The 18,917-nt window shown below is 40.3% G+C and overlaps 1 protein-coding gene across 1 annotated transcript in view; it reads right to left on the bottom strand.

The window, feature by feature from the left end:
- The window catches only part of rngtt (RNA guanylyltransferase and 5'-phosphatase), a 110,112-nt gene extending 91,398 nt beyond the window's left edge, over positions 1–18,714 (bottom strand). Inside the window, exons 1-7 of the mRNA XM_086264634.1 lie at positions 18,302–18,714; positions 15,666–15,775; positions 15,481–15,584; positions 15,285–15,373; positions 10,056–10,131; positions 7,574–7,817; positions 880–989 (exon numbers count right to left, since the gene is read on the bottom strand). Of these exons, the coding sequence (XP_086120760.1) occupies positions 880–989; positions 7,574–7,817; positions 10,056–10,131; positions 15,285–15,373; positions 15,481–15,584; positions 15,666–15,775; positions 18,302–18,365 (797 nt within the window). The 5' untranslated portion in view covers positions 18,366–18,714. The remainder of the gene's footprint in view (positions 1–879; positions 990–7,573; positions 7,818–10,055; positions 10,132–15,284; positions 15,374–15,480; positions 15,585–15,665; positions 15,776–18,301) is intronic.
- Between the last annotated feature and the right edge of the window lie 203 nt (positions 18,715–18,917).

Below are 18,917 nucleotides of genomic sequence, written 5' to 3'. Positions count from 1 at the left end.
TTACATCACCTGTTGCCAGCCAAAACATGAATCACTGCAGGAGTCACCCAGAAGAAGCCTCTTACCTTTGCCTAATTACAGTGGTGACTTTTTTTTGGCCAGGCAGTGTAATATGCATACATATGATAGGATACCAACAGGCAGCTGGCAAACCTAATAGTTCTCTCATCAGTTCAAAGAGAACAAGCTGATAATTGCAAATACATCTGAACTATTTGTCTTGAATATTCAATATATTACAGCTGGGATGCAACACTGACATATAACCTCTGACAGAGTCAGTCAAATCTATTGTTTAACTCAAGACCATTGGAAGACATTTTTTACAGAGTTTTTGTGCGCACAAACACAGGTTCCCAAAAACAAATATAATCTCTGCAAAAGCAACTGGATGCATTAAAGAAACACCTCTCAGACACTTTACTTTGTGGCTTAAGTCATAACATAGTTTATGACAACCTAGTGCACTAAGAGAACAACATCTAACTTTGGCGCTACACACTGAAAAACCTCCTAAACTATAAATATGTGAGGATTTTAGTATATTAGCAAACAAAGACATAACAAAAATAATTTTAACAGCAGGCCATGGAAATCGCAGCATGGGCTGTTTTCTTGCGCTGTGACAAGTCACTGCAGTCGAGCTGATGCTCTGCAATTTCATTAAAAAAGCTGCAGCGGCATATTTCTCCAGAATAGCAACATCTATTCCTGACTTTGCCGCCTGTCAGAGAGTGTAAAGATTTTTTTCTCTGGAAAAAAAAGGTGATTTAAGACAAATGAGTCACTCATAGCACAGTACAGTACACCCACACATGTGTAAACAGACACACACACTTTCCCAGAGGAAAATAAGAAAGGTAAAAGGAAGGTTCTTACTTGTCCCACTCGGCCATCTCCTGGCACATTCTTTGGATCTCGCCTAACTTGGGTTGTATGGTGACCTGTGTGACGCCTTTCACATTGACACCTTCAAGAAATACTGCACCCTGGGAAGATAAAAGAAGAAAAGCAGAAGGCTAAACTTGGAATGAATTAAGAAACATTTATTCCCTCCTACACAGAGAAGAAAAACACATTGAGTACCGGTGATACTTTTCCAAACAGCTGCCTCTTTGTTTTATGAATCCCTGTGCGAGACAACAGGTACAAATATTAAAACTCCTGCTTTCACTCCTCTCTATTTTGAATGTTATTTTCACTTTAATTATTTCAAGAATCTGCATCTCACTCTGGATCAACCCCCTTTTCCCAGTATGAGTGATGGAAACAGATGCAGGGTTTTTCCTGGCTCAATGTAAGCCTGTGGGGGTTGACTACACACTCAAGCACAAGTGTTCTGCATAAAGATATGGCAAAAGGTCTGTGTTACCTTATTTATGAGAAATCTGCAATTCCCGGTTATTTCTAGGGAGCTCATGAACAAAATGCTTGATATCACAAAACCATGTGATGATGAAGGTTTGTGCTACACGCTTTAATAAATAGAAAATACTATTTAGTATACTAATACATTATAAATTATGATTTCTGTTCTGTAGTCTGACAACACAGTATCCAAGGACCTATTAAGAAACTGAAGGGTAAAAAAAATACAAATATAAAGGAAAATATTTATTTATTAGTATTACTATTTAATGTGCACGTTTTTCACTTCAGCTCGGTTGCTCATACACAACTTTTCACCTTGTGTATGAGCTTCTCCCTGTATAAAGCTAATTACTCACCTTTAAATCTAGGAGGGACAATGTGCATTTCATATTAGGGCTACTGCACATATACATATATTTATCATCTATTCTAGACTCTTGATACGTTCACACCAGATGATCTTCTAATGACCTTGTAAAGGTGAAGTGAATCAGAGTACAGGACATCAGAAACTAAAGTTAAATCAGCATTTTTTATTTTTATTTTTTTTAAAGGCTTGTCTAATATCACATATAATAGTCATGTGTTTATAAGATCTTGCCTTCTTTCTCCTTTATTTTGCTCTGTGCTCTCCTCATTTCTTCTAAGGCTCTTCCAATAATAATGTGTATGTGTTAGTCCCCGTAGGGAAATTACTCCTCTGCATTTAACCCATTCACCCAGTCAAGCAGTGGGCAGCCACCAATGCAGCGGCCGGGGAGCAGTGTGTAGGGACAGTACCTTGCTCAGGGGTACCTCAGGGTGGCCGTTCAGTGGAGTCGAACCCCTGACCTTCCGATCATGGGGCAACCACTCTACCTACTGAGCTATCCCTGCCCCCCCAAAAAATTAAACAATTAAAAGGAAGTTCTTCTATTAGGGAACACCAGTTTGTTGGGGCATTCACAAAAATTCTGTAAAGTCTTTACATTACAACAAGTTTCTTGAGACAACTACGTCTAGGCAGATTTCTTGTAGGACAAGTAATTTTTTCCCTTGTTGTCTCCTGACTGGCTCTGTAAGTATGCTGTACCAGGCAGCTCTGCTCTCGACTGGTCAAAGTAAGCCTGTAATGGACAGATGGTTAATATGGTCCAATATTTTGCCATATATTATTTTATTTTTAGTGTCTGCCTTTTTTCCCCCCACACTGTTCCCAAAGATAACTTCCCAGATGGGTCTGTGTATTAAAAACCATCTGCGCGTCAGGATAGACAAGATGTCTCATATTTCACTCAAAAAAGTCTTTGCGAAAGTTCTTTGAATTTCTGATTGGGTAAAAGGAATTTAAAAACTGCCTTTTAAAAGTTTAAAAATCCAATCAAGTCCAAAACAAACAAAAATACAGTGGGGCAAAAAAGTATTTAGTCAGCCACCGATTGTGCAAGTTCCCCCACTTAAAATGATGACAGAGGTCAGTAATTTGCACCAGAGGTACACTTCAACTGTGAGAGACAGAATGTGAAGAAAAAATCCATGAATTCACATGGTAGGATTTGTAAAGAATTTATTCGTAAATTAGGGTGGAAAATAAGTATTTGGTCACCTCAAACATGGAAAATCTCTGGCTCTCACAGACCTGTAACGTCTTCTGTAAGAAGCTTTTCTGTCCCCCACTCGTTACCTGTATGAATGGCACCTGTTTGAACTCATCATCTGTATAAAAGACACCTGTCCACAGCCTCAAACAGTCAGACTCCAAACTCCGCCATGGCCAAGACCAAAGAGCTTTCGAAGGACACCAGGAAAAGTATTGTAGACCTGCACCAGACTGGGAAGAGTGAATCTACAATAGGCAAGCAGCTTGGTGTGAAAAAATCAACTGTGGGAGCAATCATCAGAAAATGGAAGACATACAAGACCACTGATAATCTCCCTCGATCTGGGGCTCCACGCAAGATCTCATCCCGTGGGGTCAAAATGATCATGAGAACGGTGAGCAAAGATCCCAGAACCACACGGGGGGACCTGGTGAATGACCTGCAGAGAGCTGGGACCAAAGTAACAAAGGTCACCATCAGTAACACACTACAACGGCAGGGAATCAAATCCCGCAGTGCCAGACGTGTTCCGCTGCTGAAGCCAGTGCATGTCCAGGCCTGTCTGAAGTTTGCCAGAGAGCACATGGATGATACAGCAGAGGATTGGGAGAATGTCATGTGGTCAGATGAAACCAAAGTAGAACTTTTTGGTATAAACTCAACTCGTCCTGTTTGGAGGAAGAAGAATACTGAGTTGCATCCCAAGAACACCATACCTACTGTGAAGCATGGGGGTGGAAACATCATGCTATGGGGCTGTTTTTCTGCCAAGGGGACAGGACGACTGATCCGTGTTAAGGACAGAATGAATGGGGCCATGTATCGTGAGATTTTGAGCCAAAACCTCCTTCCATCAGTGAGAACTTTGAAGATGAAACGAGGCTGGGTCTTCCAACATGACAATGATCCAAAACACACCGCCCGGGCAACAAAGGAGTGGCTCCGTAAGAAGCATTTGAAAGTCCTGGAGTGGCCTAGCCAGTCTCCAGACCTCAACCCCATAGAAAATCTGTGGCGGGAGTTGAAAGTCCGTGTTGCTCGGCGACAGCCCCAAAACATCACTGCTCTCGAGAAGATCTGCATGGAGGAATGGGCCAAAATACCAGCTACTGTGTGTGCAAACCTGGTAAAGACCTATAGTAAACGTTTGACCTCTGTTATTGCCAACAAAGGTTATGTTACAAAGTATTGAGTTGTATTTTTGTTATTGACCAAATACTTATTTTCCACCCTGATTTACGAATAAATTCTTTACAAATCCTACCATGTGGATTCATGGATTTTTTTTTCACATTCTGTCTCTCACAGTTGAAGTGTACCTCTGGTGCAAATTACTGACCTCTGTCATCATTTTAGGTGGGGGAACTTGCACAATCGGTGGCTGACTAAATACTTTTTTGCCCCACTGTAAGTGAAGCACATTTGAGTTGATGAAGACTTTAAATTGGACTGGACACAAAGTTAATCAATGAGTGAAAGAAGTGGAATTAGGTTTGAGCTACAATTGGAAAATTATTTGATTTGAGCTCATTTTTATGAACAAACACTTGTTTGTTCTGGCACAGATTTGTAGGTTTGTAACGCCCTGCTATCAGACACAAAACTTACTTTATAATACTTTATACTCGGGAGTAAGCAAACATTTTGTTTTCAAAGTTAATGTGTTAGAAGCAGGACAAATGAGCAAGCATAAAGATTTTCTTATGCAGATCATGTGAGGAGTTTCCAGTCTGCAGTGGTCACTATCTATCAAAAATGCTCCAAGGAAGAAACAATGATGAGGAAGAATTAACAGTACTGAAAAAGCCAATCACAGTAGCTGTTGGCTCCATTCACACAAAGTGTATTTACATTTCTAGCGAGGTCTAGCAGGTCAGGACATGTTGTATGGTTTCAGAAGAATTTGCCGTTATAACTTGCATATTGTGAAGATTTAACTCTTTGAGATAAAGACGCTACAATAATACAGAGAAAACCAACAATCAAATCGCCTCGCCTTTGAGCAAGCACTTTGGCGACAGTGGGAAGGAAAAAAATCTCTTTTAACAGGAAGAAACTTCCATTAGCACCAGGCTCAGAGGCATTAGTCTGCCGCAACTGGTTGGAAGCGTTAAGAAGTTGTCAAAATACGGTGGTAAAAAAAATGTAGTAAAAACAATCAGACTGTAATGCAAAAACGGAAGGGGGCCGGGGACTGGTGAGTGTCAGGATGAGACAAGGAACATCCACGAATACATCACAAAGATGGCCCCAACTGACAGCGTGCTCAGTGAATACCTCAGGCAGCAGAAACCCAAGAAAGTGGAGGAAGGCGAGGAACCATCATGGAAGGACAGGCCCCTGCACGTATGTACCACCGGCAGATAGAGGAGGTGGCTGATATCCAGAAATCCTACCAGTGGCTGGACAAAGCTGGACTGAAAGACAGCACAGAGGCACTAATCATGGCAGCAAGGGAACAAGCACTGAGCACAAGATCCATTGAGGCTGGGGTCTATCACACCAGGCAAGACCCCAGGTGCAGGCTGTGTAAAGATGCTCCAGAGACAATCCAGCAAATAACAGCAGGGTGCAAGATGCTAGCAGGCAAGGCATACATGGAACGCCATAACCAAGTGGCCGGCATAGTGTACAGGAACATCTGTGCCGAGTATAACCTGGAAGTCCCGAGGTCAAAATGGGAGACGCCTCCAAGGGTGGTGGAGAATGACCGAGCTAAGATCCTGTGGGACTTCCAGATACAGACGGGCAAAATGGTGGTGGCTAGACAAACATGAGAAGACGGCCGTAGTGATCGATGTAGCGGTTCCGAATGACAGCAACATCAGGAAGAAGGAACACGAGAAGCTCGAGAAATACCAAGGGCTCAGAGAAGAGCTCGAGAAGATGTGGAGGGTGAAGGTGATGGTGGTCCCCGTGGTAATAGCAGCACTAGGTGCGGTGACTCCCAAGCTAGGCGAGTGGCTCCAGCAGATCCCGGGAACAACAGCGGAGATCTCTGTCCAGAAGAGCGCAGTCCTGGGAACAGCTAAGATACTGCGCAGGACCCTCAAGCTCCCAGGCCTCTGGTAGAGGACCCGAGCTTGAAGGATTGACCGCCCACAAGGGCGAGTGGGGATTTATATATATATATATATATATATATATATATATATATATATATATATATATATATATATATATATATATATATATATATATATATATATATATATATATATATTTTGTTTCCTCTGAAAGTTGATATATTTTAACAGTAATTACCTGCCTTCCCTTAAGGAAGTATTTTCTCTGATTTAAGATCAGCTATATATCCATGCTACTTCTTAAGTGCATAGGAGACAGGAATCTAATTTAACCTTCTCCTTAGAAGTCTTTGACCTAAGTGAGGAAACTTTACTAACAGCTGGAGACTGTAGGTCTTGTTCTGCTCTGCACCCACAGTGAATCTGGCATTGAGGCACATGAATAGATTCTCCACCTGCCTCAGGTTCTGCTTGGGATAACGTTCTGGCTTGCAGAACAGAACTCCTGTTTCCAGCGGCACTCCCAAGACAGTGCAGTTGGACGTGTCCAACCGTGAGAAGAGATCCTCTCTGAATCTCCGAGGAAGAAACTGAATAATCATCAAGAACCAAAACAACAACTACTTGGCCAGGGAGCCATCTGGTAAAGAAAAAGCAAGACAGATACAACCAGGGACAGCAAGGAAGCAGCAAATGATTTTTTTTTAAACATAGGAATGTGGGTGTGAGGGGTGCGGTTCTTCTGGAAAACTGACTCTGGATTATGGGTCTCTATAAAAACATGCCAAAATGAGTCACCAAATATCCTTAAGTGGCTCACCCATTAAAATCTACATATAGAGAAACTGTGGAAATGTTTTATCCTTCGAAATATCTTCCTGATCATGATAGGTACATAGCTGCCGACTAGTCTGACTGCGAAGCCGGCCACTCAACCAAGAGACAGTATACTGTTCCTCCTCTCTCCTCTGGACCTCGCCTGTGCTGTATCATATTCTCAAATATTAGATTTGGCCCCATTCAGGTTGTCAGTGAGCTCTGTGTGCAATAAAAGTAATAAACAGATGTTCTGCTGTTGTAATCTGAACAAATGTTTCACACCAATAAATATGTTTTTAATACTTTCCACCATACAAGTGCCGCTTCTGTCTTTTCATTGCCTCTACACTGGCTGCTACTCGTGTTGTTTCACCATTTAGATTTAGGCTTCTTATACAGTCACTTCCTTGAAGTACTCTGAAGCATTAGATCAATGTAAACAGAAGGAAAAACTGATTACAAGCAAGAGGAGATGATTCAAGGTTTCTAATTTCTCAGAATGGCACTGATGAATACTATACATTAACACTGGCAGGCAGCTTTTATCTAATCAAAATTACACCTCTGTCAGCAGCTGAGAAAATGGAAAGTGTAATTTTCTCTAAATTTAAGCATCAGATTTATTGGATTCAGCAACAGACTTACAGGATTATTATATACTTGTGCCTCTTAAAAAGGGAGGCCTCCCCGTAGACCCAAAAATCACCCAGTCACGCAGCAAAGGGATCAACATATTTTCTACTTAAGAGTCCATTTCCTGGAACACAGAGGCCTTACCAGTTTTATCTTCTCTTTCTTCCGCTTGCCGGGCGCCGACCCAGAGGAGCTGGGGCCCGACTCCTGGCCAACCGCGTTGCCGTCGTCGTCCACGTCCCCGTCGTCAAAGCACCATTCTGGCAGCTCGGGGGCAGGTGGTGCGCCCTCCCCGTCACCATAGCGACGGAAAAGCTCTTTGAGGTAGTCTCCCTTGTAGATCCCCGGGGCCCGAGCCTGGGCAAAAGCAGCCACCGCTGCCTCGATGCTGATAAGAACAAATAACAGAGACAGGACTTTTTTTTTTTTAAAAAAAACCTTCAGACTAGTTTCAAGTTGACCAAACGATCATGAAAGTGGGTGAAAGATATGGGTATATAGATGATTTTCTGTACAATAAGTGGACCTTTTACATGGTGTAGAGGCACTATCTTTATACCAGGGTGTCTAAAGCAGAAGCTCCCATGAAACCAAAGGGAAACAAAAAGAATGAAATATTTAATTTGCTTTATTTTCCTTAATGTTATGATCATTTAGTGTCTCTTAACTTCTATCTACAACTAGACTTCAGTATGTGTGAGAGAGGGGTGGAGTAGAACAAGCATAAAAGAGAAGATAGTGAGCTGACTTTAACCAAGAACAAATGTTTCTAAACGAGTGTCTGTCTAAAACCCATGATGGAGGGACGCCAACCAACTGCCTTGACTCAGCAGCAGCAGCAGCAGCTGAACCACGCGACAAAAACCGGAGGCCACATCGTTTCAAAGGCGGGGATGGAGGAACACTTAAAAACAACAGTCACATTTGCAGAATAACACAAACTAAAAATAATTTAATGCAATAGGAAAAAAAAAAAAAAAGGAAAAAAAAAGCTGTATAGGAGATTATTGCTACCACTTTAAATGAAATGTCAAACCGCATTTGCAATAAGTCGAGACAAAAAAAGAAAATACACTTTTCTTGAAGTAAACATGTTTGTAAGCTGAAAACTTTGGCCTGTTTCAATAAAATATATTCAATCGTTTCAAGTTTGAAAGACCTTTCAACACAGAAAGAGCAGTTTGATTGTTAAACACTTCTACACGTGTTTAAACTGTTATTGGGCGTATGAAAACTCGTGCTCACCTTGTACTCACTTAAAACCATCAAAAATCTAAAAAGCATAAAGATATTTTTTACAAGTTTCTTACTTGCAGTTGAAAACTAGGGAAGCAGATATTCTAATGATCAAATTGTAATTGAATCCACTTTACAGGAGCATTTGCTGGTGTCAGGTTCTAAAAGGGGAGCTTAATCTATCTGATTCCGAGATTAAAGCTGTTAAATTTGTCACGTGACACAGTTAAATATGAAATTTATTGAAGCAAATAATAGTGACCTTGAAACACAATAAAGCAGGCTGTGTAATGCTTGGATTTGACAAAAACATCCATCTGTATATTACTGTATACTAGTATTCTATTGCACATATTGTAAATCTTATTCCTCCGTCTCTCTTGCTGCATTGAGCATGTGTATGACAAAAGAATTTCCCTCGGGATAAATAAAGTTCTTATCTTATTCAATGCAGAAGCTTCAAATAGCTGAAAATTAAGCAGGTCTGATTCTGACCTGTGTGCCTAGACGGGAGGTTGAGGGACTGCATGCCAACTATTCTGACTAAAGGTGAAGGAGAACTGCCAGATTATTGTCTGTTCTCAAGAACAATCTCTGCTAGGAATAAAAATTTTAAGGTGACTGTGGAGAAAAAAAAATCATTTTTTCTCAACTCAGAATTAAACCCGCTTTTACAAGAAATAAAACTGCATTATTTACCAGACAGTAGACATTCCTGCATAAAGTTATTATGTGCATTTAATCACAGAATAAGCATGCTAATACTGTACCATTTACTGTGCACTAAATATGCCATGTCATTTTCCCTTCGGATATAGTAATTTTTTCCCAGAGGAAAAAATAAATAAATTTGAAGCCATTTAACATTACGTGTGGTAATACGCATTAAAAAGGCCCATTGTTGTTACTTATCTTCCAACACGTAATAGTGGATGACAGCTGTAAATGTTCTCAGGATATTCATTTCACAGGAAGTAGTGGGCGGTGGGAGGGTGTTTATCCAGCCTCCATGTCTGCAGCTTCCAGGGATTCTGCTATCACAGACTGCTGCTCCACCTCTAACAAAAGATGCATCCTCACCCCTCCTGCTCAGCTGCTCTAAATTATTTATCTCGGCTGCTCGGTCACTCAAAACCAGCCAGCCTCTTTGTAAAGCTTTATTTAGACTAGTAGTGACAGAGTAACCTTTCTTGCAGTCACACACATGCTGAGAAGAAGATGGGAATATCAGCTTAAAAAATAAAAAATACTGATACGGCTGGGAGAGTGAAACCAGAGTAACACTGGTGGGTGCTCCATGTTGTAGGGTTTGTGTTGTCATGCAAGACGACTGAAGATTGTGAGACTGCCCTCCCAGCAGTGCAAGTGATTGAAGCGTGTCAGCCCTTACCTCCAGTCCATCTTCTCCACCAGGTACGCACATATCAGAAAGCCTGTCCGGTTGAAGCCATGCGTGCAGTGAACACCTTCAGGAGAGAGAAAGAAAAAAGAAATATGCAAACCTTTCAAAAAACTCCACCTCAAGTTTACACAATATATTGTTTTGTTGTTTTTCTGTCCCTATTGTTTTCACATAAATAATAGATTTACATTTATTTTTTAACGATGAATAGTGTTCTTATTTCCATTTCACGCAGCTTGCCAATTTATTGGATGTGTGTGCCGTCACCTCAATTTACGCTCAATCAATTCAACGTGGCAATTATGAACGAGACCCCCTTATTTCAACAAACAAGCCATTGGGCACAATTTCATCCAATGTAACATCTTTCACATCAATAAACCCAGCTCGCCTTTGAGATATACTGCGGCTGACTGGATGTTTTGAGGAGGGGCATCAAGTCACACACAAAGGACTCACAGGCAGATCCTTTTCTCCTTAGAGGGGGGTCCTGCCTTTATACCTACATCAAAAAATCTGACACCAGCCATTGCACGCACAGAAAAGACCCAGGGATTGATGAAACATTCAGGGATTGGAAAGAGCATGAGAAAAAAAAAACAACAAAAACACAAGGAGAGAAAATTCTGCTCTTTCAGAAGAAAAGATTCTGGAAAGGAAACCCTCCACAAAAGCACTCTGAAGCTTGTAGTCATATCTCACAAAAACCCTCCTAATTTGCGACGAACTGACATTTATTCAGACGAGATCCCTTCAGCAGGTGCACAGCAGGATTAAAAAAAATAAATAAAAAATACATATAAAATGAAACCTGACTCGCATGTCTCCCAATATATTAGGATGTTTGCCTGGCAACGGCAGCGATAAAGAAATCACATTTAACAGACCAATTGTCTAATTTGGACGTGTGCACTGTGGAGAAAACAAAGCCTAATCACCAGCTGGCTAAAGGCAGGAGATTGCTGGGATGACATTCACACATTCTGCTCTGATGTTCGAGCAGTCTGATTTAAAAGTCGGGCAGCAGTTACAAGTTAAGAGCAAATCTGGACAGGATGAGGTGTAAGAGAGCACCCTGCTGCCAGTAGCATAAAAGTGCAGCGACGTTACCCCGTCTTCGGCCGGTAAGTACCCCCTAGGCTAACCTTCAGGCAAAGGACATTACAGACCAATACCACTACAATAGAAGGCGCTAACTTTTTTTTTTTTTTTAATTCCCCACTAAAAACATTTACATGACAATTGAGGATATCATGTGTGCCACTAGAACACTCCAAAGACTTCAAATAAAGCAATGGGCAAACTATTTTTTATGTAAATGTAAAATGCAGCAAGGTGTTTCGGCACAACTATAAACACAGGCCTGATACCGATATGCATGCACTAAGCCATTATCAGCCAGTATCAGTGTAAGCCTAATTTAAAGGCGAAGCAAGGTGCTCCTTTCTTGTGCATGTGTTTAACCCATTAACTATGCCTATACTCAGCTTGTAACTAAACCCATAATAACTTAATTTGTCACAACCTGCATTAGAAATTAGAATAGCTTGTTTTGAGCTCATAATAACAAGCTGAAGAGCTACAGGGAAAAATAATAATAATCTAGTTCGAGAAAAAAAAAAAAGGGGGGGGGGGACAGTGGAAATAACCTTCCCACACACCAGCATCTACATCGCTCCCTTTTAGATCAAATCTATTTAGCCAAGGTGCTCATTGATATTCCTTCACCTATAAATCACCTACACAGTGTTCACTGGGAGATGAGTGTTGTTTGCGATATGCAACTCCTCCACAAGCTGACAAAATATTGACTTGCACAGGACTGCATATTTTAAAAATGTGCAAAGACACTCTGTGTGAGGGCTGAACATGGTGCTACTGTGCAGACATCAGAAGAGCACTAGTTGTACTGGGAGGCTGTTTGATATTTGACATGAGTGTATGAAAGTGTTTGCTGAAATTTTAAACAGTGAAAATATATTCTGACAAGACCTCGCTCCAATTTGCGTTTAACCAATCCTGGAGTAAGGCTGCCCTCTGCTGGACACAAAAGCTAACGTTACCAATCAGCCAATCACACAACACCAATTCAATGAATTTAGTGTATGTAATGATCAAGATGAGTCATTGACGCCTAAACTGAGCTGAAGAAAGATGATTCTAGTGAATTTGAACGTGGCGTGGCTGATGGTGCCTGACGGACTACTTTGAGTATTTCAGAAACTGCTTATCTAGGGGAATTTCCCCGTCCAGCTGTCTTTAGAGTTTATGGTCTGAAACAGATCAACTATGCTGTCAGCAGCAGCTCACTGGCCAAAATGCCTTGTTTATGTCAGAGGACAGTGCTTCAAGCTAATGTGAAGGCAACAGTAGCTCAAATAACCACTAACTATGCATGCAAAAGAACATCTCTGAACACACAACATTGCAAACACCAAAGCAACTGAAAACCTCGCACAGCTTAACACCAACGATGCACCTGAGTATTGTTGCTGACCATGTCCATCCCTTTGTAACTATAGTGTACTCATCTTCTGACGGCTGCTTCCAATAATAATAATAATAATATGCCACGTCATAAAGCTCAAATCCTTTGGAAGTTCAAAAATTTAACTGTACTCAAATTCCCTCCACAGTCACCAGATATTGATCCAATTGAGCACATTTGGGATGTGGTGGAAAGAGAGATTTGCATCAGTGAGGCAGTCCAAAATTTTCCAGCAGCTGTGTAATGCTAACATTTTAACTTGGACCAAAAAAAAGAAAGAAAAAAATAATCAACTAAAAAAGGCAATTCAGAAGGCAAAAAAGGGGATCTAACCCAGTACTACCAAGGTATGCCTAATATAGTGATCATTTAGTGCAAAGGCAGTTCTTCCAAAAGCAAACTTTTCTATTGAGAGTATGCGTATGAATTTAGAAGCTGCAACACGATACAGATCTTCATTCTCTTCCTAAGCCTAGGCATCAGCATAATGATCAACCACGCTTATATCAGAGAATCAAAGCAAAAACAGCAGTTTCTTTGAAGTTTACAACCCACAAGCCACGAATAAAATTATTTTTAAGAAGTAACAATAAACAAGATTGAATGTACATACGCAAGAATATGATCAATATGTTAAAATATAAGAGCTAGAAATGATAAATAACAGTGTTCTGTAATGTACGAGTAAACTATGTTGATGTCTACTTTTAAGGGGTGTAGCAAAGTTTTTGCAGTAGTATTATAATGACATAGCACTAAACTCTTAAAAAAAAAAACTTACAAGGACACAGTGACACTTTATTCTTTACTGCAAAATAAAAGTGGCAGTGTAAATGAAGCAGAAGGTCTCTATGTACTTTAAATGTGGGTTTTTGAAATGATGTTCAGGCATTAAGATTCATACTGACTGGGATAAGTCATAGCCAGAATTTGATTACTGCTGAAGCAAAGCTGTTACAACTGTCTGACTAAATTACACACAGTGCAAACTCATTTACAGCACCAGATGTTTTTACACTTAAAGTCTATTTCTGTCTCATTTCATATCCTTCTGTGTGCAGAGGTGATAAACACAGTACTTAATGGGTTCCAGTCACACTGGCACATCTGATATCTTAATAAATGAAAAACAGACACACTCAGAGGCTTCTCTTGGCCAAATACTCAGCTTCTGGTATCATTTTAGTCAGAGAGAAAATACTGTTAAACCTGAATAATTTTCCACAAATAAGTAAACAGTAGTGGTGCAACGGATCACGGTTGATCCGTAATCCAAACCGATCCCACTCCACGGTTCGGCACGCACGTGATCCGAAGATTCGAAAAAGAAGAAAAAAAGTTTGTGTATGGTGCGCGTGGTCAGTCTGTCAAGCGATAGCTATGGTCAGCGCTAGCGGTCCAAGTGGAGGAGCAGAGGAGTTTGGGGTATTGCTACCTAAGCCCACCGGGCTAAAGCTATTACAAAAGCTATTGGGGTGTTTAGCTGCAGACAGGAGGCCGTATTCTGTTGTGCAAAACAAGGGTTTTAAACTAGTCAACGCGTTAGTTGACGCATTAGCGCTGTGCAGCCCCACGCACGGGGCGGTCCGCAGTAACTAGCTAACAGAGATTTGCCGCGTTAATGCAGTTATGGCATTAACGTCATTTTAACGAGATTTACGCTGACAGCACTAGTTTAAACTATGATGAAGGTGCTTGAGCACGTTTAAAGTTATGGCTGAGCTGTCCCAGGCATCTTCTGTTGCCCTAACTAAAAGTGGGTGGACCTCCAGGGCAACGGAAAGCTACGTGACCGTGACCGCTCATTATATCACAGCGGCGTGGTAGATAGAAAGCCCTGTACTGCCCTATATTGCACCTTAATTTGTTTTTATATAATTGCGTGGAATGAGTCTTGAGTTGAATGTTTTTTGATAGGCAAAAAAATACTTAAATAAGTAAATGACGAGTTAAATTTTTGTCTTCTTTTTTTTCTGCTGATCCGAAAATTGATCCGATCTGTGACGAAAAAAAACATGATCCAATCCGAACCGTGAGACTTTTGATCCGTAGCACCACTAATAAACAGGATCCAACATTATAATATATGAAAAATGTAAAGTGACACAACAAATAAAGTAACCAGGGATACTTTGTGCAAAGTGTTTAAAGATAGTGTGCTAAAGAGTTGGTTAGGTTTTTATAATATGCATCTGTTTGTTTCCCATAGGGTTGGTCGATTGGACGAATATATCGACTATCGACGATAGGTTGAGCCTATGGTCAATAGTTTTTACAAGGGCGATTTATTTATCTATTTATTTGCCCATGAGTAAGTTTGCTAATAATGATGGAGCTAATAGTAGCAGTCAACAGAAAAGAAAAGTGCTGTTTTAACAGGACCCTCTTTCATCGGCGAGCAAATGCACCCTCCTCAGAGTGCGCCCAAATGCTGATGGAGCTGCAGAAGCTGGTGATAGCCTAGATTGCTGGTTGGAAAATTTTTACATATCGCCCAACCCTAGTTTCCCAGGCACAAAAGAGCAAATAGATATCGGGGAAAGCAAAGCAAATGAACCCTGGCATTCTCATTAGCTACCTGCTAAATTGTTACTTTGCTGTCGGCAATGATCAGTACAACTTTTACTCTTCCTGTTACAATAGCAAGCTTTGGGAGGTATACCTTCTGCTGGTGTACCTTAGATTCAAAAGTGCACCTAGTCTGTCAATTAGATTGGTGAAATACTCGCCTATCAAATCTGTGGGATTCTTCTCATTGAAGTGTTCACAGAGCCTGATGAACATCTCAGTGGTCTCTTCTGAAGGACACTCCCCATGGCTAAAAAGGTACAGGATGACATTAGTATTCAAAACACATTAGCATCCACAGTTCTGCAAAATGATGAATTTGGACAGTTAATTTGTGACAATGCTTTTTAATCTTACCCCTTACACTGAAGCTTCATATATTTTATCCCTTCTTTTTCAATTTCACTGCGGTCATAAAAGCGAGTCGTGTTCGTCAAGTCTACGAGCAAACCCATTTTCACCTGAGGAGGAGAGAAATGGGCACTGTGAGGGAAGGTTTTCTGTGCCACTTTAATACTCATGTCCTTGCTGAGGGTACTTACCTTTAGACTTTTTAAATAGTTGGACAGCATGCTCGGATTGAACCTGTTCTCCTCTGCAACTTGGTCATCATATCTGGGACCTAACATCGTTTTCATTGGCAGGAATTTCTCTAGGAAGGAGAAATGTAATGAATGAAACAAAAAATCCTGCAGTATTCTAGTATTAAAACTCTTCTTGTAAACTAATCTTGTATGAGCAGGGACAGCAGCTTTGTCCCTAATTTAATGACTAGTTTTTAGGGTTACGGCTAAGAGTCTAACTTCATACAAAGTCAAATCTACAAATTCAGATAAATCAATAAAAATAAAAATAAAATCACTGACTAAGTATTTGTCAAGGTCACATTCAATTAAGCATTAGACAGCACCCCAAGTGCATTTGTTTTGTAAAGAACTTGGTTAATAGCCAATAAAACTGTGGATCCATTTGTGTAAACTACACAGAATTTCTTAGAATAAAAGCCTGGATTAAAAAGTGCCACCAACTCCAGCTGTGCCTTTAAACACAGCATCTGTGTAAACTGTTGCACTGTTATAAAGTTGAGGCGGAGAGGAGACAAGCCTGCAATTGCAGGTTTTACAGAAATGTCTCAACATCACATAACTGTAATGATAACAATGATGAATGGGCGAAATGAAACAGTAACACCAATACTTTTGTATAAAGTGTTAACAAGACAGCCTTGCATCACTTAAGACTGGGAACTTAGACTTGCACTGTCCAACTTTGACCTTATAACTTCCTTCTACTTATGTTGGGCTGTTATTTTGACAGTTGTACATTGCAATAAGGAATACATATAGGAACAGATCTATATCCACAGTCCATACTGGCATTCGTATCAACACAGTTTTATCCACATCTATCCTTTCAAGCTATTAATACAGAACAGAATGTAGTAAAAGTTGCACACATTCCCAAAGTCTGTTACTGACCACTGAATTATTTAGGATATCCCCAGGGTGGCTGTGGCTACAATGTAGCTTACCATCACCAGTGTGTGAATGGGTGGATGACTGGTGTAAAGCGTTTTGGGGTCCTTAGGGACTAGTAAAGCACTATACAAATACAGGCCATTTACCATTTATTTAGGATATACTCAGGCTGTCTATCACTGACCAGTCCCAGGAAACACTGGTACACTTTTAGCTATGAAGCACAGTTGTCCACCTGTCTGTCTTTGCTCCAAGACACTACACTCCAAGAAGCAGCTCCTTTCCTTAACCTCAATGACATTTTCATCAATGTCAAGGAAAAGAAGCTGGGAGGTAGTTTTAAAGATACCCCAACTGTACAGCATTTCTCTCCCTCATGCTCTTGATCCACATTTTTTTGCCTGGCTTAGGTTTTACAGAGGCAACATTACAACTCAGACACTTTTCTAAATTCTGGCTTTTAATGAAGGACTCCGAGGTTAAAGAAAGAACGTCATTGTCCATCTCTTGCAGGTTAACAAGTCTTTCACAGAAAACATCAAGTGACCACAGACTTACAAGCCACGCAGATTTGTGCAATATGATGATATCAGTCGCAACTAAAATTAAATCCAGCTACAGTCAGTTAAAACATCTAATAACTGTATGAAACTGGTGGAAGGTGAATTCTCCGATACTTTGGTTCATTTTTTTTCTCAGTTATTTTTGGATCTTAAAAGAAACCTGAAGCTCAAAAACAGATGTAGCAGCTGATGGGTGCATACCTAAGATAAAGATAAGAGAAGATTTTATTGATCCCACGGCGGGGAAATGTGTGCATTACCACAGCTCAGGTACAGATAGCAGAAGAATACAAAGACTATACCAGAATAACACCAAAATACCTACTGGAAATCATAGTATTATCAGACAAAAACAGCAATTGCAATAACAGTTAAGAGTTTATAGATTATAAAAAGCAAAAGAGAAAGAAAGGTGGCATTCAAATACATTAAAAAAATAAAATGCTTCTCGTGCTAAACGCCTCTCAGCATTAGTAATGTGTCACACACGTATGCTCGCCGTGAGCTCCTCAAGCCATAGCCCCGGTTTGTTTGGACACGTGATTCTTTAACGGTGAAGCATACCAACTTAGCAGCACTTTTCTGAAGCTCTTTTTAAAACTTTTTCTTTTAAAACCAATGGACTACCATACGTTGTGTTTGTTCAACATTAAAGTCACCCTAAACGCTGAAAAGAAGCGAAAAACATTGCTAAATAGTTACCGTTAGCGACCTAGCAAAAAGAGCGCGCACGAATACAGTGTCAGAGAAATTTCCATTAAAAATATGCCAAAATTAAGTTAATTCCATATAAATACCAAAAGAACAAACCCTTTTAACTAAATCAAGCTTACAAAATATGTTGACGTCATTCAATGAAATCGGCGCTTTGATTTACACTTCATTTAAAAGATAACGCATTCATTTTTACAACAGAGAAACAGAGCTTAAATATGTGGTAATCTTTCTGTACTTACAGACCGAACATGGACCAACACAGCCCATTACTGCTACTTAAATCTGACAGTCTAAAATAATAAATAACTGATATATATCAGGCAACAAGCATCACAGCAACACAACTGAACGAAGCTAACTAGTAGCAATAGCTTCATCTGGTAAATAAAACACTATTCTCTTAGTTAAATTCATACTAACCTGCCACAAGTTGCCCTCTTCTAGGACAATTGCGCCATCGAGGAGGAGGTCCGTTATTTGACATGTTGAGTTGAGGTTGGTAATATCTAAAAGCCTCTAATATCAATAACCCCGTTGCTTGATGCTGCTTCTCTCCCCCACAGCAGATGCTGGGTAGATATTCACCCGAGCACTGCGGACTCAGGGCCCTTTAGCTCCTAATTCAGGAGAATCAGCCAGCAAGTTTAAGCCCGGTTAACCTTCTGACAGACTAGGAGGCATTTTACACGAAACGCAGGCTGTTCCGATCCACTGCAGATCAGCCTCTGAAGAAATTCAGCTATCTTTTTCATTTGTCTACCATAAATCTAGGTTTTTAGCAATCAGCTAGCAACACCTCAGTGAGCCTTCTTCTTCTTCTTCTACTGGTATTTTTATACGGCGGCAAATCGTATCCGTGCATTATCGCCACCCTTTGGACTGAAATGGTTGCTGCAGCAGCTTGAAAGCTAGTTCATTTATTTACAAAGAAGAAGAAAAAACCCCACAAACGTTCTTACCTTATTCTTTTATTTATCTGTCAACACTGCTTTAAATTTAAATTTATTTATTATTTATATTCTACAGTTTGATGGTG

This window comes from Aulonocara sp. 'chitande type north' Nkhata Bay, linkage group LG15, assembly GCF_057382095.1.
Source record: "Aulonocara sp. 'chitande type north' Nkhata Bay isolate Kocher_YH1m ecotype deep benthic linkage group LG15, A_spYH_male_GT1.1, whole genome shotgun sequence".
NCBI classification, from domain to species: Eukaryota; Metazoa; Chordata; class Actinopteri; order Cichliformes; family Cichlidae; genus Aulonocara; species Aulonocara sp. 'chitande type north' Nkhata Bay.
This window is presented reverse-complemented; position numbering and strand designations above follow the sequence as displayed.